The 27,010-nt window shown below is 40.4% G+C and overlaps 1 protein-coding gene across 1 annotated transcript; it reads right to left on the bottom strand.

The window, feature by feature from the left end:
* Nucleotides 1-410: 410 nt before the first annotated feature.
* On the bottom strand, nucleotides 411-26,863 carry tnfrsf21 (tumor necrosis factor receptor superfamily, member 21). The gene is made up of 6 exons (XM_058090546.2): nucleotides 26,562-26,863; nucleotides 19,612-20,245; nucleotides 17,110-17,661; nucleotides 7,682-7,947; nucleotides 1,548-1,770; nucleotides 411-1,355 (listed from the first exon to the last, which is right to left on the bottom strand). The coding sequence occupies exons 1-6, from the start codon at nucleotides 26,586-26,588 to the stop codon at nucleotides 1,126-1,128; spliced, it is 1,932 nt and encodes a 643-aa protein (XP_057946529.2). The 5' UTR covers nucleotides 26,589-26,863; the 3' UTR covers nucleotides 411-1,125.
* Between the last annotated feature and the right edge of the window lie 147 nt (nucleotides 26,864-27,010).

Raw genomic sequence — 27,010 nt, 5'->3', positions numbered from 1 at the left:
AGTCATAAAAAAAACACGGTGGACCAGGACTTGATTGGTTGTCATCTTTACTACTTTCACCTTTATTTTGGTGACCATCATCTAACATCTTTACTTCCTGCAATAATCTTTACTACTTTGACCTTTACTCTCCTCTTATTTTGGTGACCATCATCTAACATCTTTACTTCCTGCAATCATCTTTACTACTTTGACCTGTACTCTCCTCTTATTTTGGTGACCATCATCTAACATCTTTACTTCCTGCAATCATCTTTACTACTTTGACCTTTACTCTCCTTTTATTTTGGTGACCATCATCTAACATCTTTACTTCCTGCAATCATCTTTACTACTTTCACCTTTACTCTCCTCTTATTTTGGTGACCATTATTATTATTCATCCAACATCATACTAATGTAAAGATGATGGTCACCAAAATAAAGGTGAAAGTAGTAAAGATGATTGCAGGAAGTAAAGATGTTGGATGATGGTCACCAAAATAAGAGGAGAGTAAAGGTGAAAGTAGTAAAGATGATTGCATGATTGCAGGAAGTGAAGATGTTGGATGATGGTCACCAAAATAAGAGGAGAGTAAAGGTGAAAGTAGTAAAGATGATTGCAGGAAGTAAAGATGTTGGATGATGGTCACCAAAATAAGAGGAGAGTAAAGGTGAAAGTAGTAAAGATGATTGCATGATTGCAGGAAGTGAAGATGTTGGATGATGGTCACCAAAATAAGAGGCGAGTAAAGGTGAAAGTAGTAAAGATGATTGCAGGAAGTAAAGATGTTGGATGATGGTCACCAAAATAAGAGGAGAGTAAAGGTGAAAGTAGTAAAGATGATTGCAGGAAGTAAAGATGTTGGATGATGGTCACCAAAATAAGAGGAGAGTAAAGGTGAAAGTAGTAAAGATGATTGCAGGAAGTAAAGATGTTAGATGATGGTCACCAAAATAAAGGTGAAAGTAGTAAAGATGATTGCAGGAAGTAAAGATGTTGGATGATGGTCACCAAAATAAGAGAGTAAAGGTGAAAGTAGTAAAGATGATTGCAGGAAGTGAAGATGTGCCATCCTGTCAATCATACCTCTGACGTTACTTCATGACTTTGTGCTGCTTCTATCTTCTCCTTTTCATCTTCCTCTACAAAAGGTCTGGGAGGTGGCTGTAGACCGAGTCCAGCAGCGTCTGACTGGCCTCCTGACTTTTGACCCCCGCGATTTCAAAAAGCTGGTCCAGCTTGTCCTCGGCGTTGGGGATCTCCTCGATGACGTGGAGCTCTTCGGGGGTGAGAATGTGCAGCATGTCGTCAAAAATGGGCTGGAGGTCACATGGGTCGAGGCGGACTTGACGAAGCACCGTGTCTTTCTTCTCTGTGTTGGGGGGAGGGTGGGGGGTTGATGACACAGGTAAAACCAAAACCACAATTAGTATCCATGTCCCCATTCAGACTCCTTATCCTTGCAACCTGTATTGCCTGGATTACTACTACCCTCTAGTGGCCAACATGTGAAGTACAGGAGATTTACTGTTAAAACTGGTCTTGGTTTGAAGACCGCAGTCACCTTTGGTGATGAACGAGCCATTCCTGCTGAGGGCAGAGTCCTTGCTGGAGGTGGAGTCGCAACGGAGTAGTGGTTCCGATTCGTCGTGGAAGAAGCTTTTGGTGCGGTCCACGGGCGACTGCTCCACCGCACCCCCCACGCTGCCGGGAGACTCCGGAGGCTTGTGGATGGGACTTAGGCTTTGGCTTACGTTGACTGATGTCATCAGCTGGTTGATGTCAAACTGTGGGGGCACGTTAGGCATGGATGAAGGGATGAAGGATAAAAGATATCAGTCAGTGTGGCATTAATTCAATAATAATACATTGAGAATAAACACTGTAGTATTATGTAAATCATAAACAAATTAGTTCACAATAAATGATATCAGGCATGGTGGCATTATTAAATGAATGAATTAAGGACAAATGATATCAGAAACTAGCATTCAGTCAATCATCACTGAATACATAGAGAATAAACACTGTAGTATTATGTAAATCAGAAACAAATTAATTCAAAATAAATGATATCAGGCACGGTGGTATTATTAAATGAATGAATGAATGAAGGATAATTGATATCAGACACTAGTATTCAGTAAATCATCAATGAATACATAGAGAATAAACACTGTGGTATTATGTAAATCATAAACAAATTAATTCAAAATAAATGATATCAGGTATGGTGGTATTATTAAATGAATAAATGAAGGATAATGATATCAGACACCAGTATTCAGTAAATCATCACTGAATACATAGAGAATAAACACTGTAGTATTATGTAAATCATTAACAAATTAATTCAAAATAAATGATATCAGGCACGGTGGTATTATTAAATGAATAAATGAAGGATAATTGATATCAGAAACGAGTTTCAGTAAATCATCAATGAATACATAGAGAATAAACACTGTCATCATAAACAAATTAATTCAAAATAAATGATATCAGGTATGGTGGTATTATTAAATGAATGAATGATGGATAAATGATATCAGACACTAGTATTCAGTAAATCATCAATGAATACATTGAGAAAAAAAATGTATTATTATGTAAATCATGAACTAATTAATTCAAAATAAATGATATCAGGTACGGTGGTATTATTAAATGAATGAATTACGGATAAATGATATCAGACACTAGTATTCAGTAAATCATCAATGAATACATAGAGAATAAAAACTGTAGTATTATGTAAATCATAAAGAAATAAATTCCAAATAAATGATATCAGGTATGGTGGTATTATTAAATGAATGAATTACGGATAAATGATATCAGACACTGGAGTATTCAGTCAAATTCATACATGAATACATTGAGAATAAACTATATCAAGCACTGTGGTATCGTTAAATGAATGAATGAAGGATCAATGATATCAGACGATGGGGTTTCTTCCACATACCTTATAACAACCATATGTGTCTTAAACTGGTTGCTAGTGGTACGCCGCATTGCTAGCTAGCTTGTATATACTGTATGTAAATATGTAAATAGTATTATTGTAATACTATACACAATAAATAATACATTTTAGTTGAAGATGTTTTTCCTCGCTCTCTTCACTGTCCTCTGTCTCTTGTCCTTCTCCCCATGACCCCAACCCCCCCCCCCCCCTCACGTGTGTGTGTCTGTGGAGTGGTAATGAACGTGCAGTTGAAACCAGTAAGGACTGGTTTGGAGATGAGCTCATGAGAGGAGCTCTTGTTGTTCCCAGCGAGGGCCCTAAAGGTAGCAGCGGAGAGGCTCACTGTGAGGCAGATTGGAGATACGAGTGAAATGTACGCATCGATGATGTAACCGCTCAAAAAAAAAAAAAAACACACACGCATGCACCTCATTGGAGAGCAGATGCAGAAACCCTAACATTGACCCACAAGAGACGCAACACATTTACGAAGCTCAGGGGACAGGAAGTTAGTGGCTTCATCATTGGGGAGAATTATGCAGCATTAGCCACGTATACATGGACCCAGAAAACAGTTTATCCCGGGTGCGTTCTTTCAGGAAAATATCAGTTCCCAACTAAAAAAAATTTTTTTTGTGGGAAAAGCTACATTTCAAGCATAATTTTCTCTCATGACAAAAAAGTTTGTTTCTGCCTTTCTCCGTTCATTAGTAATCAGAAGTAGAACATACGTATGTTTCATGAAAATATCAGTTCCCAACTAAAAAAATTTTTTTTGTGGGAAAAGCTACACATCAAGCATGATTTTCTCACATGAAAAAAAAGTTTGTTTCTGCCTTTCTCTGTTCATTAGTAATCAGAAGTAGAACATACATAAGTTTCAGGAAAATATCAGTTCCCAACTAAAAGCATTTTTTTTGTGGGAAAAGCTACATTTCAAGCATAATTTTCTCTCATGAAAAAAAAAGTTTGTTTCTGCCTTTCTCCGTTCTTTAGTAATCAGAAGTAGAACATACGTACGTTTTCCGGAAAAAATCCGTTCCCAACTAAAAGCATTTTTTTTGTGGGAAAAGCTACATTTGAAGCATGATTTTCTCACATGAAAAAAAAAGTTTGTTTCTGCCTTTCTCCGTTATTTAGTAATCAGAAGTAGAACATACGTACGTTTTCCGGAAAAAATCAGTTCCCAAGTAAAAGCATTTTTTTTTGTGGGAAAAGCTACATTTCAAGCATAATTTTCTCTCATGAAAAAAAAAGTTTGTTTCTGCCTTTCTCCGTTCTCTAGTAATCAGAAGTAGAACATACGTACGTTTCAGGAAAATATCAGTTCCCAACTAAAAGCATTTTTATTGTGGGAAAAGCTACATTTCAAGCATGATTTTCTCACATGAAAAAAAAGTTTGTTTCTGCCTTTCTCCGTTCTTTAGTAATCAGAAGTAGAACATACGTACGTCTTCCGGAAAAAATCAGTTCCCAACTAAAAGCATTTTTTTGTGGGAAAAGCTACATTTCAAGCATAATTTTCTCTCATGAAAAAAAAAGTTTGTTTCTGCCTTTCTCCGTTCTTTAGTAATCAGAAGTAGAACATACGTACGTCTTCCGGAAAAAATCAGTTCCCAACTAAAAGCATTTTTTTGTGGGAAAAGCTACATTTCAAGCATAATTTTCTCTCATGAAAAAAAAAGTTTGTTTCTGCCTTTCTCCGTTCTTTAGTAATCAGAAGTAGAACATACGTACGTTTCAGGAGAATATCAGTTCCCAACTAAAAGCATTTTTATTGTGGGAAAAGCTACATTTCAAGCATAATTTTCTCTCATGAAAAAAAAAGTTTGTTTCTGCCTTTCTCCGTTCATTAGTAATCAGAAGTAGAACATACGTACGTTTCATGAAAATATCAGTTCCCAACTAAAAAAATTTTTTTTGTGGGAAAAGCTACATTTCAAGCATAATTTTCTCTCATGAAAAAAAGTTTGTTTCTGCCTTTCTCCGTTCATTAGTAATCAGAATTAGAACATACGTACGTTTCAGGAAAATATCAGTTCCCAACTAAAAGCATTTTTTTTGTGGGAAAAGCTACATTTCAAGCATAATTTTCTCTCATGAAAAAAAAAGTTTGTTTCTGCCTTTCTCCGTTCTTTAGTGATTAGCAGTAGAACATAGGTACGTTTCAGGAAAACATCAGTTCCTGACTAATTCCTGAATTAATTTCCTAAATTTGATCTTTTCCTGTTTAAATTTATCTCGGGTACGTTCTTTCAGCGAATGCTTTTTTAATTCTTCGATTAAAAAAAATGGAGGAGACCAATCGGCACTGGACTGCTGTGGAAAGTTTGTTTTTGATCCAAACTAAATTTCAAGACTGGACAAAAGAAAAACTGGCAATACGGAGATGCAGCCATGTCAAGTACCAATATTGTTAATACTGTGTCTTCATCCAATAGTGTAGTTTTCGGTATTGTACAACTCATCTTCATGCTGGAAAATGTTGACTGAATTGACTTCACAAACAGCATCAAACCACTTTTGGAAGACCATTAAAAGAATATAGAATTATCTTTCTTGAAAATGTATTATCTTGTTCACTTGTATTACCTTATTCACTTGCTGATACTGTAGTGTGTGTAGATTACGGCATAATATTCATATTACTATGATCAGTAATTCTTCATGTGTCATATTTTAGTCAAAATGTGATGATCAATTGTCCAGCTGACGGTTGTTCCATTGAAGCTGGGAAGCTTTTAAATAGTCAATAAGAGTTGGCTGTTATGTAACGAGCACATTCCTGTCAATCATATCGGCTTTGTTGAACTCATTCATGAACATGGAATCTATTGTACCTAAAAAACGATTCATCAGCAAAGTTTCTCAAAGGACTAATCACATTTGAGGTCAATTTGAGACTACAAATCTGCGTTCTCACTTAAGTTATCATATTACTACGACATCGGAATCGGAATGGATCTTATGTGAAACAGTTTTGTCTTTCCCTGAACCGAATCCCTCTGAAGTAGAGTAATTCCCTGGCTGGAAATATGCATTTGGCATTTGATGGTCATTCCTAGCAGCATGAATCCCTCAATGAATCATGTATGACCTTCAATAAAAGTCAGTGATGAATGAAACACTTGGAGAATGGAATGAACTGCTGATGATTAAGCTTTGATGAAAGGTCTGCACTGACGGAAAACGAGAACAAATCCTTTAACTGTGAGAGGTCTGACCTTGGATCAGTTGATCAGGGCTAGTCTTTTTTTAAGTGGATGGTGATAAAAGATGGAGACTGTACCTGGGCGGGTTGTGTTTACATGAGGAATTTTTCTTCTTTCTTAACGGAATCTTTCCAAATGGCTTTTCCAAACAATGGTATGCATGGAAAAGGAATATTCCAATCTCTTGTCTACATGCGCCGCTATAATCAACCAGAATAGTCAATGGGGCATGCCCAGTAAAACGTAAACCCCAACATCACGTGATACCGACTTCCTCCAGTTTTTCTTTCACTTGTTGGAATAACGAGAACGAAAAAAGGCAGAAACAAACTTTTTTTTTCTGATGAAAGAAAATTATGCTTGAAATGTAGCTTTTCCCACAAAAAAAAAGCTTTTAGTTGGGAGCTGATATTTCCCTGAAACGTACATATGTTCTACTTCTGATTAGTAAAGAAAGGAGAAAGGCAGAAACAAACTTTTTTTTTCAGGAGAGAAAATTGTGCTTCAAATGTAGCTTTTCCCACAAAAAAAATTTTTTAGTTGGGAACTGATATTTTCCTGAAACGTATGTATGTTCTACTGCTGATCACTAAAGAACGAAAAAAGGCAGAAACAAACAATTTTTTTCTGATTAAAGAAAATTATGCTTGAAATGTAGCTTTTCCCACAAAAAAAATGCTTTTAGTTGGGAACTGATATTTTCCTGAAACTTATGTATGTTCTACTTCTGATTACTAAAGAACAGAGAAAGGCAGAAACAAACTTTTTTTTTTCATGAGACAAAACGATGCTTGAAATGTAGCTTTTCCCACAAAAAAAATGCTTTTAGTTGGGAACTGATATTTTCCTGAAACGTATGTATGTTCTACTGCTGATCACTAAAGAACGAAAAAAGGCAGAAACAAACTTTTTTTTTCTGATTAAAGAAAATTATGCTTGAAATGTAGCTTTTCCCACAAAAAAAATGCTTTTAGTTGGGAACTGATATTTTCCTGAAACGTACATATGTTCTACTTCTGATTAGTAAAGAAAGGAGAAAGGCAGAAACAAACTTTTTTTTTTTCAGGAGAGAAAATTGTGCTTGAAATGTAGCTTTTCCCACAAAAAAAATGTTTTTAGTTGGGAACTGATATTTTCCTGAAACGTATGTATGTTCTACTGCTGATCACTAAAGAACGAAAAAAGGCAGAAACAAACAATTTTTTTCTGATTAAAGAAAATTATGCTTGAAATGTAGCTTTTCCCACAAAAAAAATGCTTTTAGTTGGGAACTGATATTTTCCTGAAATGTACATATGTTCTACTTCTGATTACTAAAGAACAGAGAAAGGCAGAAACAAACTTTTTTTTTTCATGACACAAAATTATGCTTGAAATGTAGCTTTTCCCACAAAAAAAATGCTTTTAGTTGGGAACTGATATTTTCCTGAAAGAACGTACCCGGGATAAACTGCCAAACGATACAATCTTACAGAAAAAGATCTAAGACAACTGATCACGCTCCATCTTTCCTACCTGTGGGTTGTCCTCCATGACCAGCCGGATCTTCTCCACCACGTCGATGCGGCGCTGCCGATGCAAGGCATTGATCAGTTTTGCCAGATTGGCGTCGCCGTCTCGAATGGTCCAGTGCTGCAGCGCGGCATACGCTCGCTCGTGATCCGACGAGTAGCCGTTGGAGAAGGCAGCCACTTCACGTTCAGTGGCGTTGGCTAGCGACTGGTAGATATCGATCCACAAGGGACCAATGTGTGCTGCGACTAGTTTTAAGATGTCCACCCCTAAAAAAAAAAAAAACGGAATTCATCATCTTTATAGTGGGTTTAATCCTTAATCATTGAAAGGGGACTTGAACAAGAAAACCAGGGCTAGTTTTCATCCTGAAGTCAAGTGTTATCACCAGTCAATTCAAAGAGTTCATTGAGTTTAAGTACAGCAAATGTGACAGACTAATGGATCTGTCGTCACCCGCCTCGGACAGAGCTGCCACTGCATGTTGTCAACATTTTATTTATAAATAGCATCCAGCTAACACCAGGCTTTGGGGTTCACCACTTTGTCCAGTTGTTGTTTTGACCACTTGGCAAATTCCTCGTGTTCGGTCACCGACTCTCCTTAGTATTTTTCAAGTGCCAGCATATGATGATATTCAAACAGAATTCTTTCCTGATACAAATAGCCTTGGGCGTCTGGGCATGTGAGTCTACCCTTCGTAGACCCTTCCTGAATAAGAAGACGGAGGACCAGGACTTGATGAGTTGGTCGACATTAACTATTCATTCATTCAGTTTCTATTGCTTATTTCTCACGAGGGTCGCAGGGGGTGCTGGAGCCTATCCCAGCTGTCTTTGTACGAGAGGCGGGGTACACCCTGGACTGGTGGCCAGCCAATCACAGGGCACATATAGACAAACAACCATTCACACTCACATTCATACCTATGGACAATTTGGAGTGGCTAATTAACCTAGCATGTTGGTGGTGGTAGTGTGATGGTCTGTGGCTTTTCTGGAAGAAAATCCTCACGAGGGTGGTCGGCATTTGAGAATTATTAAAAATTTTGGAATATTAATTTTAAATTTTAAATTTTAAATTTTAAATTTTAAATTTTAAATTTTAAATTTTAAATTTTAAATTTTAAATTTTAAATTTTAAATTTTAAATTTTTTTTATTGAATTTACAGATTCAATTGTGTTTTTTCAAATCTACAAACCCGATCACCTAGCCCTAAATTTTCCTCACCCACTTATTAAACATTCACTAGGGTCGTGTGGGGGTGCTGGAGCCTATCCCAGCTGTCTTCGGGGGCGACAGGCGGGGTACACCCTGGACTGGTGGCCAGCCAATCACAGGGCACATATAGACAAACAACCATTCACACTCACATTCATACCTATGGACAATTTGGAGTCACCATGCTAATTAACCTAGCATGTTTTTGGAACGTGGGAGGAAACCGGAGTACCCGTATAAAAAACCCACGCATGCACGAGGAGAACATGCAAACTCCACACAGAGATAACCGAGGGTGGAAATGAACCCCGGTCTCCTATCTGTGAGGTCTGCGCGCTAACCACTCGACCGCCGTGCAGCTGAGCAAAGAATTATTTCTCAACTTTGATGCACATCATGTTGATCCCTGATTGGTTTAAACGGTGGCAAACATGCTAAATGCACAAATCTCGGATGATTCTGAGAGATTAAATGGATAAGCCACTGCTGCGGGATATATGTCACACACACACACACACACACATAAACATGTACATGAAAATACACACAAACAGCACCAGAGGCTAATATAATCAGACACGTGAGTAGCGTGCACATGCTTACATTTGCATTAAAATCAATGCTTACTATGGGAACCTACATATCACAACTTTCCATAAGCAACCATGACTAATCCTGACCCCCCCAAAAAAAACACCATTTCTCAAACTCAATCCATTATTTACCCAAAGATTAATAAACTCGAGTGGATCCTGAAGGACCTCGCGTGCCAGCCTTGTGGGTCAAACGCCTGCCGCCTGGCCGGGAATAACATGCAGTGACAGCAGAACCCCCCCCCCCCCCCCCCCCCCCCCGCTCTGTATGCCTCACTGTCCCTGTTAGTCGGACACTTTTGGATGGCCTATATAAGTCTGGTGATGATTCAGCGTGCCAGTCAGCAGATGTGTTTATGTCTTTACATGAGGAAGTTTGTGTGTCACGCTATATATGATTTGTTGATGCAGAGTACTTTGTTCATGAAGCTCCCAGGAGGGGAAGCCGTCCCATGGGTAACAGCACAGATGGAGACATTTGTATTGTTGGTGAAAAAAGCAACGCTGGAGTGACAAAGTGTGTGTAGACAATGACTCATCGGCTCTTCAGTGCTAAGTCATTGCACACGGGACACTGGATGTGTTTTCATAGATTAAGAAAATGCACATGGCGTCACTTTTTTTAATATTAAGAAAACAAATGGCGTGCAAATATTTTACAGCTACACGGTGGTCTAGTGGTGAGCGCGCAGACCGACTCAACAGCGCAACAACACGTGATGACGTACCTTGAAATCTGAAGTCACTCGTAAGCCAGTCCGGCGTTACGACACCACAACCCGTCGCACCTCACCCGATGCTGTGACCGCTGCGCTAACCCCCCCCACCCCCACACACACATATTCACCATTCATTTTCTACCGCTTATCCTCCGAGGGTGGAATTGAACCCTGGTCTCCTAGCTGTGAGGTCTGAGCGCTAATCACTCGTCCGCCACGCAGCGTAAAAACATCTTATTTTCTCTTATTATGTCTACTATATTGGGTAATATGAGTATAAAGTTCACTATAGGGGTGTTACTTCATGTCTAGAGGGCTCTAAAATTAATTAATTAATTCATTCGTTTTCTACCGCTTATCCTCACGAGGGTCGCGGGGGTGCTGGAGCCTATCCCAGCTGTCTTCAAGGGCGAGAGGCGGGGTACAGTCTGGACTGGGGGCCAGCCAATCACAGGGCACATATAGACAAACAACCATTCACACTCACATTCATACCTATGGACAATTTGGAGTCGCTAATTAACCTAGCATGTTTTTGGAATGTGGGAGGAAACCGGAGTACCCGGAGAAAACCCACGCATGCACGAGGAGAACATGGAAACTCCACACAAAAATGGCCGAGGGTGGAATTGAACTCGGGTCTCCTAGCTGTGAGGCCCTTGTGCTAACCACTCACCCACCATGCAGCGTAAAAACATCTATTTTCTCTTATTATGTCTACTATATTGGGTAATATGAGTATAAAGTTCACTATAGGGGTGTTACTTCATGTCGAGAGGGCTCTAAAATTCATTCATTAATTTTCTACCACTTATCCTCACGAGGGTCGCCGGGTTGCTGGAGCCTATCCCAGCTGTCTTCAAGGGCGAGAGGTGGGGTACACCTTGGTCTGGTGGCCAGCCAATCACAGGGCACATATAGACAAACAACCATTCACACTCACATTCATACCTATGGACAATTTGGAGTGGCTAATTAACCTAGCATGTTTTTGGAATGGGAGGAAACCGGAGTACCCGGAGAAAAAACCCACGCATGCACGGGGAAAACATGCAAACTCCACACAGAGATGCCCGAGGATGGAATTGAACCCTGGTCTGTTATCATTTTATCATATATCATTTTATACATTTTAGACATACTTTTTCATGTTGTTCAGCATGATGTCCACACGTATGTCACATTTTGTGAATTCCACTGCATTTATACCCAAGTGGAGAACACATAACTTTAAATGTGAGAGTGTGTGGGTGTACCACCCAATGGAAACCTGCTCTAAACACCGGCCCACCCTGGTACTGCAGCCCGCAAGAGTTTCTAACACTTGGCACCCTGCTGTGCCCCAGTACAGAACTTGGCATTATTAAGCGTGTTTAACAAGGAAGAATGGCGGGCAGGTACTATTTGTTTATCGGAATTTCTGCATCTCACTTTGGAAATACAGTATATGTTGTGAGTTATATGAGCGAGCATGGAATACTACTTGTGTGGTTCTTTTCCCATGTTTTCCTCACGCGTGTACATGACGTCATAGACATGCATTTTCGTTAAGACTGTAACATTTTTCTTGAAATAACTTCTCGGCAGGGCTGTACGGTGGTCTAGTGGTTAGCACGCAGGCCTTACAGCTAGGAGACCCATGTTCGATTCCAGCCTCGGCCATCTCTGTGTGGAGTTTGCATGTTCTCCCCGTGCATGCGTGGGTTTTCTCCGGGTACTCCGGTTTCCTCCCACATTCCAAAAACATGCTAGGTTAATTAGCCACTCCAAATTGTCCATAGGTATCAATGTGAGTGTGAATGGTTGTTTGTCTATATGTGCCCTGTGATTGGCTGGCCACCAGTCCAGGGTGCCTGAAGACAGCTGGGATAGGCTCCAGCACCCCTGCGACCCTTGTGAGGATAAGCGGTAGAAAATGAATGAATGAATGAATGAATGTTTAGACCATAGAAAACCTGTTTTAATGTCATTAGAGACCTCTAGTCATGAAATAACACCCCTACAGTCACTTTTACATTCGTATTCCCCAACATAGTTGACCTAATAACAAAAAATAAGCCATTCTGAGGGCTGCACGGTGAGCAGGTGGTTAGCGCGCAGGCCTCACAGCTAGGACACTCGAGTTCAATTCCACCCTCGGCCATTTCTGCATGGAGTTTGCATGTTCTCCCTGTGCATGCGACAGCAGGGATAGGCTCCAGCACCCGCCGCAACCCTAATGAGAATAAGCGATATAGAAAATGGTTGATGTATTTACAATTCTCACATTTAGAACTAGCTGCACGGTGGTACAGTGGTTAGCGTGCTGGGCTCACAGCTAGGAGACCCAAGTTCAATTCCACTCTCGGCATGTTTTCCCCGTGCATGCGTGGGTTTTCTCCGGGTACTCCGGTTTCCTCCCACATTCCAAAAACATGCTAGGTTAATTAGCGACTCCAAATTGTCCATAGGTATGAATGTGAGTGTGAATGGTTGTTTGTCTATATGTGCCCTGTGATTGGCTGGCCACCAGTCCAGGGCGTACCCCGCCTCTCGCACGATTTTTTTTTTAACCCAAAAATGTTTAAATTAATGTGTTCAGATACAGTGCTGCACGGCGGTCGAGTGGTTAGCGCGCAGACCTCACAGCTAGGAGACCAGGGTTCTCAAGGATGAAGAGTCTTGAACCAGTCGTTGCATCCACCGCCATCAACTGAAAACTGTACAGAAGCTTACTGATCCAAGTCTGGGAACACATGCCTACATCCCAATAAGTCAGGGGTTACTTAGCAATACGGAGAATTCCTGATTTTTCCCGATCAGCGAAGCACCGGCCATCCCTAATGGCTAGTGTCCGGGCCCCGGCCGGGCATGGAACTTGCAGCTAGCATACAAAGGGAATAACTTAATTGGCTCTCAACTAAATGCTAAGCTATGCACGTGGGAGCTCTTTTCTCTTCCCCTTTCTTTCGCCCTTTATTGTTTTTGTTGTAAACAGGTATTACAACCTCCAAGGGGAGTCGGCCACGCACACTGAAAGGATTAAAAAGCTGTTGTATTTATTGTTCCACAAGGTAAATGGCAGTGTAAAATGTCTTTTTGCGTGTATCTCCAATTTAAATGCATACACATGGGCGCAAGCAGTAGTCATAAAGTCGGAAGAACATCCGTGCACACAATGTACCAACGCTGGAAAGTACCTTTTATATATTTCAGGGATTTGGCAAGTTGACCTCGATAAGGAATCACTTTTACTGAATGTGAATTCAGTCCATAGGTATGAATGTGAGTGTGAATGGTTGTTTGTCTATATGTGCCCTGTGATTGGCTGGCCACCAGTCCACAGGGTGTACCCCGCCTCTCGCCCAAAGACAGCTGGGATAGGCTCCAGCACCCCCGCGACCCTTGTGAGGATAAGCGGTAGAAAATGAATAAATTTTAGAGCCCTCTAGACATGAAGTAACACCCCTATAGTGAACTTTATACTCATATTACCCAATATAGTAGACATAATAAGAGAAAATAAGATGTTTTTACACTGCATGGTGTGCAAGGGATTAGCGCGAAGGACTCACAGCTAGGAGACCCGAGTTCGATTCCACCCTCGGCCATCTCTGAGTGGAGTTTGCATGTTCTCCCTGTGCATGCGTGGGTTTTTCTCCGGGTACTCCGGTTTCCTCCCACATTCCAAAAACATGCTAGGTTAATTAGCCACTCCAAATTGTCCATAGGTATGAATGTGAGTGTGAATGGTTGTTTGTCTATATGTGTCCTGTGATTGGCTGGCCACCAGTCCACAGGGTGTACCCCGCCTCTCGCCCAAAGACAGCTGGGATAGGCTCCAGCACCCCCGCAACCCTCGTGAGGATAAGCGGTAGAAAATGAATGAATTTTAGAGCCCTCTAGACATGAAGTAACACCCCTATAGTGAACTTTATACTCATATTACCCAATATAGTAGACATAATAAGAGAAAATAAGATGTTTTTACACTGCATGGTGTGCAAGGGATTAGCACGAGGGACTCACAGCTAGGAGACCCGAGTTCGATTCCATGTTTTTAGTTGGGAACTGATATTTACCTTTACTTCTCTACAAGAGAGGAGAAATATGATCTCAGGGAAGAAGTACATTTGAAGAAGTACATTGGGTATTATGAGCATAAAGTTCACTATAGGGGTGTTACTTCATGTGTAGAGGGCTCTAAAATTCATTTTCAACCGCTTATCCTCACGAGGGTTGCTGGGGGTGCTGGAGCCTATCCCAGCTGTCTTCAGGACAGAGGCAGGGTACACCCTGAACTGGTGGCCAGCCAATCATAGGGCACATATAGACAGAGATAGATTATTTTTTTAATAATATTTCATTCATTCATTCATTTTCTACCGCTTTTTCCTCATGAGGGTCGCGGGGGTGCTGGAGCCTATCCCAGCTGTCTTTGAGGTGGGGTACACCCTGGACTGGTCAGAGATAGATTATTTTTTGAATAATATTTTAAATTTTAAATTTTAAATTTTAAATTTTAAATTTTAAATTTTAAATTTTAAATTTTAAATTTTAAATTTTAAATTTTAAATTTTAAATTTTAAATTTTAAATTTTAAATTTTAAATTTTAAATTAAAAATTTAATTTTTTTTTTAAATTGAACCCGGAGAAAAACCCATGCATGCACGGGGAAAACATGTAGAGGGTGGAATTGAACTCGGGTCTCCTAGCTGTGAGCCCAGCACACTAACCTCTGGTCCACCGTGCAGGTAGCTCTAAATGTGAGAATTGTAAATACATCAACCATTTTCTATATCGCTTATTCTCATTAGGGTCGCGGTGGGTGCTGGGATAGGCTCCAGCACCCGCCAGCTGTCTTCCGGCCAGAGGCGGGGTACACCCTGGACTGGTGGCCAGCCAATCACAGGGCACATATAGACAAACAACCATTCACACTCACATTCATACCTATGGACAATTTGGAGTGGCTAATTAACCTAGCATGCTATTTTATATACTTTCATCGTAAACAATCATTTTGCATGAAAAAACAAAGACAATATAAAACAATATAAAACCCTCGGATGTGTTGAACTGTCAATCAAATGTCACCAGTATGTATTCCGTAAAGTAACTTATTCATAAATACTACATCAATCTATTTCACTTGATTCCGTCCATCTCCCGTTTGACCCCGTGAATGCTGCATGCAGCTGAAACCAGATCATTCCAGTTCCCTGGTGGTCGATCCCGGAGCTTCACTGCAGCGAACACGCAACCTGCTTTAAAGTTCAACGTGTCTTTGGTTGGTTCCGTGTGAAACTGAACTCTCCACCTGTTACTTCTTGTTACTTCTTGCTATTGTGTCAACAGGAATGAGACACAGAGAGAAAGAAAAGCTCACCCAGAAACAGGAAGTTATTGCTGCAAACGTAAGAATTGATAAGAGACACAATGCAAAGAAAGAAAGCAGAAACAGGAATGCTTAAGAAAACAGCATGAAGAAGGGGGGGGTGGGGGGGGTTGAACATAGGAGGCGAGAATAGAAGACAGGCAGAAAGGCATGACTGCTGAAACTTGAGAATTGTGTATGTGGTGCCGTGACGGGTCCTTCTTGTGTAACCGCTGCTCTCCTCACCTCGGGGACGGTATTGATCAACGGTTCTACAGTGGTGACGTCACTCAAAACACTAAAAACACCCTGGACTGGTGGCCAGCCAATCACAGGGCACATATAGACAAACAACCATTCACACTCACATTCATACCTATGGACAATTTGGAGTGGCTAATTAACCTAGCATGTTTTTGGAATGTGGGAGGAAACCGGAGTACCCGGAGAAAACCCACGCATGCACGAGGAGAACATGCAAACTCCACACATAGATGCCCGAGGGTGGAATTGAACTCGAGTGGCCGAGCTGTGAGGCCTGCGCGCTAACCACCCGCTCACCGTGCAGCCCTCAGGATGGCTTATTTTTTCGTTATTAGGTCAACTATGTTGGGGAATACAAATGTAAAAGTGACTGTAGGGGTGTTATTTCATGACTAGAGGTCTCTAATGACATTACAACAGGTTTTTTATGGTCTAAACATTCATTCATTCATTCATTTTCTATTGCTTATCCTCATAAGGGTCGCAAGGGTGCTGGAGCCTATCCCAGCTGTCTTCAGGGTGAGTCGCCAATTAACCTAGCATGTTTTTGGAATGTGGGAGGAAACCGGAGTACCAGAGAAAACCCACGCATGCACGGGGAGAACATGCAAACTCCACACAGAGATGGCCGAATGTGGAATTGAACTCGGGTCTCCTCGCTGTGAGGCCCTTGTGCTAATCACTCGTCTGCCATGCAAAAAACATCTTATTTTCTCTTATTATGTCTACTATATTGGGTAATATGAGTATAAAGTTCACTATAGGGGTGTTACTTTTTGTCGAGAGGGCTCTAAAATTCATTCATTTTCTACCGCTTATCCTCACGAGGGTCGCCGGGGCGCTGGAGCCTATCCCAGCTGTCTTCGGGTGAGAGGCGGGGTACACCCTGGACTGGTGGCCAGCCAATCACAGGGCACATATAGACAAACAACCATTCACACTCACATTCATACCTATGGACAATTTGGAGTGGCTAATTAACCTAGCATGTTTTTGGAATGTGGGAGGAAACCGGAGTACCCGGAGAAAACCCAAGCATGCACGGGGAGAACATGCTAACTCCACACATAGATGCCCGAGGGTGGAATTGAACTCGAGTCTCCTAGCTGTGAGGCCCTTGTGCTCATCACTCATCCACCATGCAGCATAAAAACATCTTATTTTCTCTTATTATGTCTACTATATTGGGTAATATGAGTATAAAGTTCACTATAGGGGTGTTACTTTTTGTCGAGAGGGCTCTAAAATGCGGAGTAATATGGTGTAACGCACTAACCTTGTCCATTGGAGTAGTACAGCCACTTCTCTTTGACCGGAACCGGAGGCACAGACGGTTTCTTGTGGAGCGCTTTCTCCATGATGCTACTCGGGTCCTGCATCGGGCCTTTCTTGAGCACACGGGAACTCTGCTTCACGCTGCACATCACAATCACCACCAGGACGAGCAGAAGCAGCAGAACGATCATCCAGGGTAGGTGCTCGTTGATGTCGAAGGTATCGTGGGTGCTCGGCCGCGGGGATCCTCTTCGAATGTTTCTGTTGTAGTTGGACACCCAAGCTCCACCGCCTCTGTTCAACTCCACAGCGATCTTACTGATACCCGTACCGACCCTGATGTCTGAACCTTCTAATCCTTCTGCGGTCCTCTTTTTAGGTCCATGCAAAAGGTTAGGATCTGTTTGGTCCCATTGGTGAGTATGATCCACGTGTTGTTTGAGAGCCGTGGGAGGAAATGACGTCGGCTCCCGAGTGGGTGGAATAGTGTGGATGTCTGGTTTCCCATCTTGGCTTTTTCTCAGTTGAATGGCTGCTGAGTGACTCTTGAAACCTTGAATGAGATATTCATGAAAAGGAAACAGATGTATGATAAAGATCATGGGTCTCAAACATGCGGCCCGCGGGCCACATTTGACACTAGTTTCAGGCCCCCGCCTTGATATGAAAGTCTAATGTTAGTTTGATATGGATGCTGTATGGTATCATGTACCCAGAAAAAATGATTACGTTTGATTCATGTTCATGTTAAAGGTTAAATAACTGTTAATAGTTATCCTCCCTATCCGTGTGGAAGTGGTAAGTTTTTGGCTATTTAAGTTTAAAGGAAATAACTTGAAGGCTACCGTTTAGGTCGCTAGCTTGATTTGACTAATAAATAAACAAATCAAGAATAAAGAAAATCAATCAGTAATAAATAAATAAATATAATAATAATAATAAAACGGCAAATAATAAAAACTTAAGAAACCACATATAGTTGGTGGGTAGACAAATTATTATTTCATATTAAAATGAACAAAGCATTATTAGAGCCCTGTAGACATGACAAAACACGACTATAGTCACATTTATACTCTTTTTATTTACAACATATTGCGCAACTGCAGGGTCTTGAGACACATGCTAACTCGCAAACTAGAGAGCTAGCGACCTAAACGGTAGCCTTCGAGTTATTTCCTTTCAACTTAAACAGCCAAAAACTTACCACTTCCACACGGATAGGGAGGATAACTATTAACAGTTATTTAACCTTTAACGTGAACATTAATCAAACGTAATAATTTTTTCTGGGTACATGATACCATACAGCATCCATATCAAACTTGCGCGGGCCGCATGTTTGAGACCCCTGTGTTAAAGGTTAAATAACTGTTAATAGTTAACCTCCCTATCTGTGTGGAAGTGGTACGTTTTTGGCTATTTAAGTTGAAGGTTTTTCATCTTATTTTGTGCAGAAAAATACAAATTAAGATATTTGATAACAGTGGAATGTTTTATCAGAGCTTTTCTTGTAGAAAATCGAAACCAAAGCAAAGTTTATTCATTTTTTTGTTTTTTTTTTGAAAACCTGATACGGCCCAGTCTCGTCCAGACCCTAGCTCCAGTGGCCCCCAAGTAAATTGAGTTTGAGATAATGTATACTATACTATATACTATAATGTATACTATTGACATAATGGCTATTGACATAATATTTACAAATGATTTTTAATAAATGTTAATTATAAAAAGTGATATTGGATAATTCCTCACGGCACACCAGACGGTTTCTCAAGGTACACTAGTGTGCTGCGGCACAGTGGTTGAAAATCACTCATGTAAATGACCATTGTGTTTTTTTTTTTACCAAAAATACCACCAATTTTATCCATATATTGTGTGACATTTTAAAAAGCCTATCAAAATTTAATGCATGACATTCATCTTTTTCCTGGTATGATTCCATGCTTTAGTTGTTGTTGAATGTTAAGATCTACAACCACTCTTTGTTGGACATGACGTGAGATTTATGACGCTTTAAAAACTGCAATACATTCTTAAAATAGCAATAACTATAAAATATATTTTGACTTTTAACACAATTCAATTCTTTGTTGTTGAGTCTTTACTCTTTCCCACCGAAATGTGATGACGTAACAGAGTCATCGATCCCATGCCAACACAAATAGTAGTGACAGTATTATAGGTGTGAGGGTCCGCGGAGGGGCGCGGGGGTGGAGTGGATACCAGGCACAGACGGTTGATTCCCAGAAATGACCCGCTGACTAACAAGAGAAATGACGAGGAGGGTGACGGATAGAGAAAATAAAAATGGAGAGGGTAGAATTGCTCATGTTTCCCCATCCAACGTGAAACTGAGGATGACCTCCTAATGACCGCTAGTAGTAGCATTCCTGAAGCTAGGAGAAGCTAACAGCTTGTTACCATGCCGAAGAATGTTATTCCCTTGAAAGAGTGTTTGGGTTGAAGTAGTTTCATGAATGGATGGAGTGTTCCTCACCTTTGTGATGTTCCGGTACCAGCAATGAAGATGTAGATGGAGTGGGGGAAGATGTAAACGGGGGTCCACAGATGTTATCAGTTTCTCTTGTCCCCGCTGTGAGCAACGTGAGCCCCCGCGCTCGGCAGTCCACGTGGGCTTGGCATTTGAGTGCGCTCGATTCCCCCCCCCCACGGGAGAAAGTTCCTTTGGTGCACGGTTTGCAAAGCACATCTTCTGTTTCGCTACCCCGTTTTTTCACTCTTGTACCCGGGGGGCACTTGGAGTGGGGTTTACACTCTGTGTTTCCTTCCCCAGACAGGAAGCTATCAGAGGGGCATGTACACACACGGTCCTGGGTGGCACTGCAGGGTTCTTTCTCAATGAGGCCTTCAGGACATGGAGTCCGGCAACGATGGCATTGGGCGACACCGTTTTCACCGCGTGTGAAGGTGCCAGCTGGGCACGGGTTGCATTCCCGAATAGACGTTGGGGAACAGTGGATAGACACATAAGTACCGGCCGGGCATTTGTCGCAGACCAGCTGGGCGCCCGAGTCTGGGTCTATGTACTGATAGTGACGAGGGGAGAGGATGGGCGGGTCAGCTGTAGTCAAAACCCGGGTTGAGATTTCAACTACCAACGTCCACAGGACCTGAAGAAGAGAGAAGGATATCACCAATTAGAGATGTTGTTGATGTGGACAGTAAAACCTCAGTTTATCAATATTTTTATTTTTTTATATATGTAAATTTATATTATTTTTATATTTATATTTGTATATTTTTATATTTATATAAATTTATATTTAGATTTTTATATTTTTATATTTATATTTGTATATTTTTATATTTATATAAATTTATTTTTATATTTTTATATTTTTATATTTTTATATTTTTATATTTTTATATTTTTATATTTTTATATTTTTATATTTTTATATTTTTTATATTTTTATATTTTTATATTTTTATATTTTTATATTTTTATATTTATTCCCCCCCCCTAAACTTGAACAAAAACTGACCATGGTCACGGATTGGGTAATATGAGTATAAAGTTCACTATAGGGGTGTTACTTCATGTCCAGAGGGCTCTAAAATTCATTCATTCATTCATTTTCTACCGCTTATCCTCACGACGGTCGCGGGGGTGCTGGAGCCTATCCCAGCTGTCTTCAGGGTTGCTGGAGCCTATCCCAGCTGTCTTGTGGGGTTGCAGGAGCCTATCCCAACTGTCTTTGTGGCTGCTGGAGGCTATCCCAGCTGTCTTGAGGGGTTGCTGGAACCTATCCCAGCTGTCTTCCGGGGTTGCTGGAGCCTATCCCAGCTGTCTTCGGGGGGCGAGAGGCGGGGTACACCCTGGACTGGTGGCCAGCCAATCACAGGGCACATAAAGACAAACAACCATTCACACTCACATTCATACCTATGGACAATTTGGAGTGGCTAATTAACCTAGCATGTTTTTGGAATGTGGAAGGAAACCGGAGTACCCGGATAAAAAAACACACGCATGCAAACTCCACATGGACGAGGGTGGAATTGAGCTTGGGTCTTCTAGCTGTGAGACATGCGCGCTCACCACTCGTCCACCGTGCAGCCCTGACATTAATTAATTTATTCATTTTCCGCTGCTTATCTTATATATTCCTTTCCATGTATACCATTGCTTTCGGAAAGGTCATTCGGAAAGATTCAATTCGGAAAGAGAAAAACTCATGTAAACGTGGCTAGTGTCTGGATTAGTTCGGGACACCCCTAAACAAAAATTTGTGAAATGTATAAAAAAATAATCTTATCGGCGTCTAATGGATCCTCCCCAATGCAGCCCTGGTCTGATGTTATAATGTCAATAATTGATATCGGGGTGGTAGACAAAAGCTGTGCTGGTATCAAACAGGATGTCTCTTTCAGAACACAACAGGTATTCCCACACATAGCGCCAACACTTTTGGAGCTAGTTCAACATGGATGCATTTTTGCATGACACAACCTGTCCAAATAAAGGGACCGCACCTCTTGTGGGTTCACTTGCAGTTCGATATTTTTAACACCAATTGCTGGACAGCCTGTCCATCCGGGAAGCTCAACGGGAGCAGACAGACCTCAGACAGTCTGGTTCTGTCTGCAGCCATGGTTTTAAGGTAATGAGGTTACTGTGACAGCTGTCCAGTATGTCATGAAGGGAGTTCTGTATTCAGTCTAGAAAAAATAGCGCATGGAAGCCACCGTCCTTGCTTTTCAAGATTCACATTGCAAACTTTCGAACCGCTGAAAAAGATGACTGATCCGTCGAATCATCAACGTAATTGGTTCACTATGTCATCACTGAGCTAGTAAAATTAATAAGCTCAACCACAGAGTATTTTTTAGTATATTTCACCTTCCACTGTCAGAAGTTGTAAAGGTAACAAAACCAAAAACATTCATTCATTCATTCATTTTCTACCGCTTATCCTCACGAGGGTCACGAAGCCTATCCCAACTGTCTTCGGGCAAGAGGTGGGGTACACCCTTGGACTGGACTGGTGTCCAGCCAATCACAGGGCACATATAGACAAACAACCATTCACACTCACATTCATACCTATGGACAATTTGGAGAGGCTAATTAACCTAGCATGTTTTTGGAATGTGGGAGGAAACCCATGCATGAGAACATGCCAACTCCACAAATTAAATTAAATTAAATTAAATTAAATTAAATTAAATTAAATTAAATTAAATTAAATTAAATTAAATTAAATTAAATTAAATTAAATTAAATTAAATTAAATTAAATTAAATTAAATTAAATTAAATTAAATTAAATTAAATTAAAAATTAAAAATTAAAAAATGAAAATAAAAAATTAAAAATTAAAAATTAAAAATTAAAAATTAAAAATTAAAAATTAAAAATTAAAAATAATTAAATTAAATTAAATTAAATTAAATTAAATTAAATTAAATTAAATTAAATTAAATTAAATTAAATTAAATTAAATTAAATTAAATTAAAATTAAAATTAAAATTAAAATTAAAATTAAAATTAAAATTAAAATTAAAATTAAAATTAATTGAATTGAATTGAATTGATTTGAATTAAATTGAATTGAATTAAATTAAATTAAATTAAATTAAATTAAATTAAATTAAATTAAATTAAATTAAATTAAATTAAATTAAATTAAATTAAATTAAATTAAATTAAATTAAATTAAATTAAATTAAATTAAATTACGGGGAACCAGGGTTTGATTCCACCCTCGGCCATCTCTGTGTGGAGTTTGCATGTTCTCCCCGTGCATGTGTGGGTTTTCTCCGGGTACTCCGGTTTCCTCCCACATTCCAAAAAACATGCTAGGTTAATTAGCCACTCCAAATTGTCCATAGGTATGAACAATAGACAAACCTATCAGAAAGGCAGCCAGCCTTCATCAGCAGAAATGTCTGCTGATATTGTGACTCACTAACAGGAAGGACGAATGGGGAAGCGAGACGTCTGAGGGTGTGGTCAACGAACAGTCCAGCGGATCATGTGGGCACCACAGAGACACTCTTCATACCCCTGAACCTGGGATTCACAGACAAGATGGTTGGGCAGAGTGGCCTGTAAGCGGATCTCTGGCGCCGGCTATTAAACATATCCCTAAATCAATGTACTTTCACTTAAAACTGCTTTGCATGTACAGTACTTTGTTTTGTTATCAGACACCGTTTGCTTGCCCAAACACAGGACCAGGTCTTTGGTTGGTCAACATTTTTCTTTCCAAAAAGCCCAAACCCTATAGCCCTAAAAATCAAGTGCATATTATATTAAATATTAAATGTGTTTTTTTCAATAAAAAAATAAAATACTCAACTTCAGTGCAAAAAAATATGAAAAAAACATTTGCAACTGAACGAACTGAACGGATATTTTAGGGGCGGTTGTTCATTCCGTTCACAAAAAAGAACCATTTCTTTTGACCCGTTCATTCATTTTACCAGCCAATTTTTCAGCCATTTTACCACTGCGCAGGATGCGCTTCACCTGCGCCAAAAATAGACCGGGTCGGAGCTGGTGAGTTTTGAGCGCACCATCTGCAAATTATTTTGTCATGAAGTCGTCACTGCGCCAAGCTGGTGATGGTGCGCCGCCACGCCCATCTCGGCGCAGCCCAGCCTACCAAATTGGTTGCGCATAGAAGTGCACTGTGTGGGATGCGCCTTAGAGCCCTTTATGTCAAAACTCTAGACACTCAATACAACAGTGTCATCTCGTGGTGTAATCTTACAAAGAACAGTAAACTCATCACATCAAAAGGTATAACTTTGAAATATACAAACATGTACCAATACGAGCTATTACAACCCCGACTATTTTTAAGTTTTTTCATAACTACATCAAATTATAGGCAGAAAATGAATACAGACTCACTCGTGGTACAAGCTAGGAGTTTGTTTTTCTTGAGAGTTTGTTACCGAACAAAATACCGACACTAGCGCTCAACAAAGAAATGTGCAATGCATGTATCCATGTATCAATCCATGTTATGTACATGTAGCGACTTCGGAGCCATGCGCCTGAGGCCGTGAGAAATGTCGACAAAGCCTTTTGAAGTCTTTTAAGAGCATTTTAAAGTGTTTAGGGTGTGTTGTGAATGCAAACAATCTGTTTTGTGTTTACCTAATGAGGTGTGTGCATATGAATGTGTGGGGGTGGGGGTGGGGGTGGGGGTGACACCCAAACATAACATTATTAAAGCAAGGTTTAGGATGAAGCTAGAATACACAGTCACGTGTGACACTACCCCCCCCAATGGTTACTGGCGCAACCGCCCAACACACTTGTTCACGCCAAGAAGCACCTGTTGTTGCCCCCCCCCCCCCCCCAGACACTGTTTGGATTCACTGGGGGTGAATTTATCACTGACAAAAGCTAATGATGACTATTTGCTTGGTCACATCAGAGCTGGGTCATCTGAGTTTCAACAAGTTACCCAGCACAGTGACTTCCTGTTCAGTGCAAAAGAAGCTTCAAAATAAAAAAAATAAAACAATGGCAGTATTACCACTTATTATCCTGGCAACTCTTCTACGTGTTTTAGTATTGCTAACGTCATCATTATCGCAAAGCAGCATGAAACCACAACAGCAACCAAATTACCCAGCACAGTGACTTCCTGTTCAGTGCAAAAGAAGCTTCAAAATAAAATAAAACAACGGCAGTATTACCACCTATTATCCTAGCAACTGTTCTACGTGTTTTAGTATTGCTAACTTCATCATTATCGCAAAGCAGCATGAAAGCAAAACAGCAACCAAATTACCCAGCACAGTGACTTCCTGTTCAGTGCAAAAGAAGCTTCAAAATAAAATAAAACAACGGCAGTATTACCACTCATTATTCTGGCAACTCTTCTACATGTTTTAGTATTGCTAATGTCATCATTATCGCTTAGCAGCATGAAACCAAAACAGCAACCAAATTCCCCAGCACAGTGACTTCCTGTTCAGTGCAAAAAAATCTTAAAAATAAAACGGCAGTATTACCACCCATTATCCTGGCAACTCTTCTACATGTTTTAGTATTGCTAACGTCATCATTATCGCAAAGCAGCATGAAACCACAACAGCAACCTAATTACCCAGCACAGTGACTTCCTGTTCAGTGCAAAAGAAGCTTCAAAATAAAATAAAACAACGGCAGTATTACCACTCATTATTCTGGCAACTCTTCTACATGTTTTAGTATTGCTAATGTCATCATTATCGCTTAGCAGCATGAAACCAAAACAGCAACCAAATTCCCCAGCACAGTGACTTCCTGTTCAGTGCAAAAAAATCTTAAAAATAAAACGGCAGTATTACCACCCATTATCCTGGCAACTCTTCTACATGTTTTAGTATTGCTAACGTCATCATTATCGCAAAGCAGCATGAAACCACAACAGCAACCTAATTACCCAGCACAGTGACTTCCTGTTCAGTGCAAAAGAAGCTTCAAAATAAAATAAAACAACGGCAGTATTACCACTCATTATTCTGGCAACTCTTCTACATGTTTTAGTATTGCTAATGTCATCATTATCGCTTAGCAGCATGAAACCAAAACAGCAACCAAATTCCCCAGCACAGTGACTTCCTGTTCAGTGCAAAAAAATCTTAAAAATAAAACGGCAGTATTACCACCCATTATCCTGGCAACTCTTCTACATGTTTTAGTATTGCTAACGTCATCATTATCGCAAAGCAGCATGAAACCAAAACAGCAACCTAATTACCCAGCACAGTGACTTCCTGTTCAGTGCAAAAAAAGCTTCAAAATAAAACAACGGCAGTATTACCACCCATTATTATCGCCCGTATGGCTAGTTTTGGATATATCGACAACAGCTTTTGTCAACAACGGTCCAATGGGCGTCAACATAAGCGGGTTCCACTGTACAAAAACAACTGAAATGTGAATTAATGGCCTCAGAGACCATTCTAGATGGTTTAACTCTACAGTCAGCATCATACAAGCGCACCAACAACAACATATGTATTATACTGAGGCCGTGCTGCTTTGTGAGGAGACAAAGAAAAACAACACACTCGTATCCTAAAATCACTGACCATAATACAGTGTGTATGTGTGTTTTTCAGGAAGTAATATTTCATTGCAGAATACATTTCCTGGACTCATATTGTTTTTTTTATGTGTGGACAGTCTTTGTTGTGACAGGAATCTAATGATAACAATATGACTGACTTGTTTAGTCAGCACAAGTGCAACATAGTCAACAAATATGAATAACTAGATACTATATATAACATAGAGCGTTGTAATAAACATTCATTGTGATTGAAAATGTATGAAAACTGGAGCTGAAGTTCAGTCTGGGACGGACTGAAGAGGATGTAATTAAAAAAAAAGGACACTGCCCCTTTAAATCTGCTGAAGGAATCCATAGAATAAACAAAAAAGCCAATCCATGACAATCGAATAACAGCACTCACCACTGAAGAAACAAACATGGCGGACATTGTGTGTGGATGAGTTCAATAACAATAAATGTCCTTGTCCAAGTTGACAGGACCAACACGTCTCATCTCTGGATGTGTCATCCTCTTCCTCAGTTTACTGGAGGAGAGACGCGGGCTCAGATGGAGGTCTCCAGATGGAAAGGTTTAAGGCAGTACGGGATAAGGGCTTGTCTCACAAAAGAACCTTATGCTAGTTCCCATCGGCGGTGATGACTGAGGACGACGCCGGGACCACCGCCTCGTCCCGGGCACGCTTGTTGAGTGAGCGGAGCGACCTCGCTGCGGAGACTAGCACTGACGCTGTGACGTTGACACGAGGGCGGGGCTACTGTGGGGCCTCAGCCAATCGCTGCCCACATGGAGACATGCACGTGCACTGAGCTGTGTGTAAAGGATGATTGTTGAGTCAATGCTGATGCAAG

Source organism: Doryrhamphus excisus, linkage group LG11 (assembly GCF_037039965.1).
Source record: "Doryrhamphus excisus strain RoL-2023G ecotype Guam linkage group LG11, RoL_Dexc_Guam_v1.1, whole genome shotgun sequence".
NCBI lineage: Eukaryota > Metazoa > Chordata > Actinopteri > Syngnathiformes > Syngnathidae > Doryrhamphus > Doryrhamphus excisus.
Note: the sequence above shows the minus strand (reverse complement) of the source record. Positions and strands in the feature narration are given on the sequence as shown.

What these genes read in the sequence shown, in the direction of transcription:
- tnfrsf21 (XM_058090546.2), bottom strand. Translation starts at nt 26,588, where the DNA reads ATGTCCGCCATGTTTGTTTCTTCAGTG. An exon ending in CCATGTTTGTTTCTTCAGTG is followed by an intron (nt 20,246 to 26,561) that starts GTGAGTGCTGTT and finishes TCTCTTCTTCAG; the next exon opens with GTCCTGTGGACGTTGGTAGT. An exon ending in GTACTACTCCAATGGACAAG is followed by an intron (nt 7,948 to 17,109) that starts GTTAGTGCGTTA and finishes TTTTTTTTTTAG; the next exon opens with GGGTGGACATCTTAAAACTA.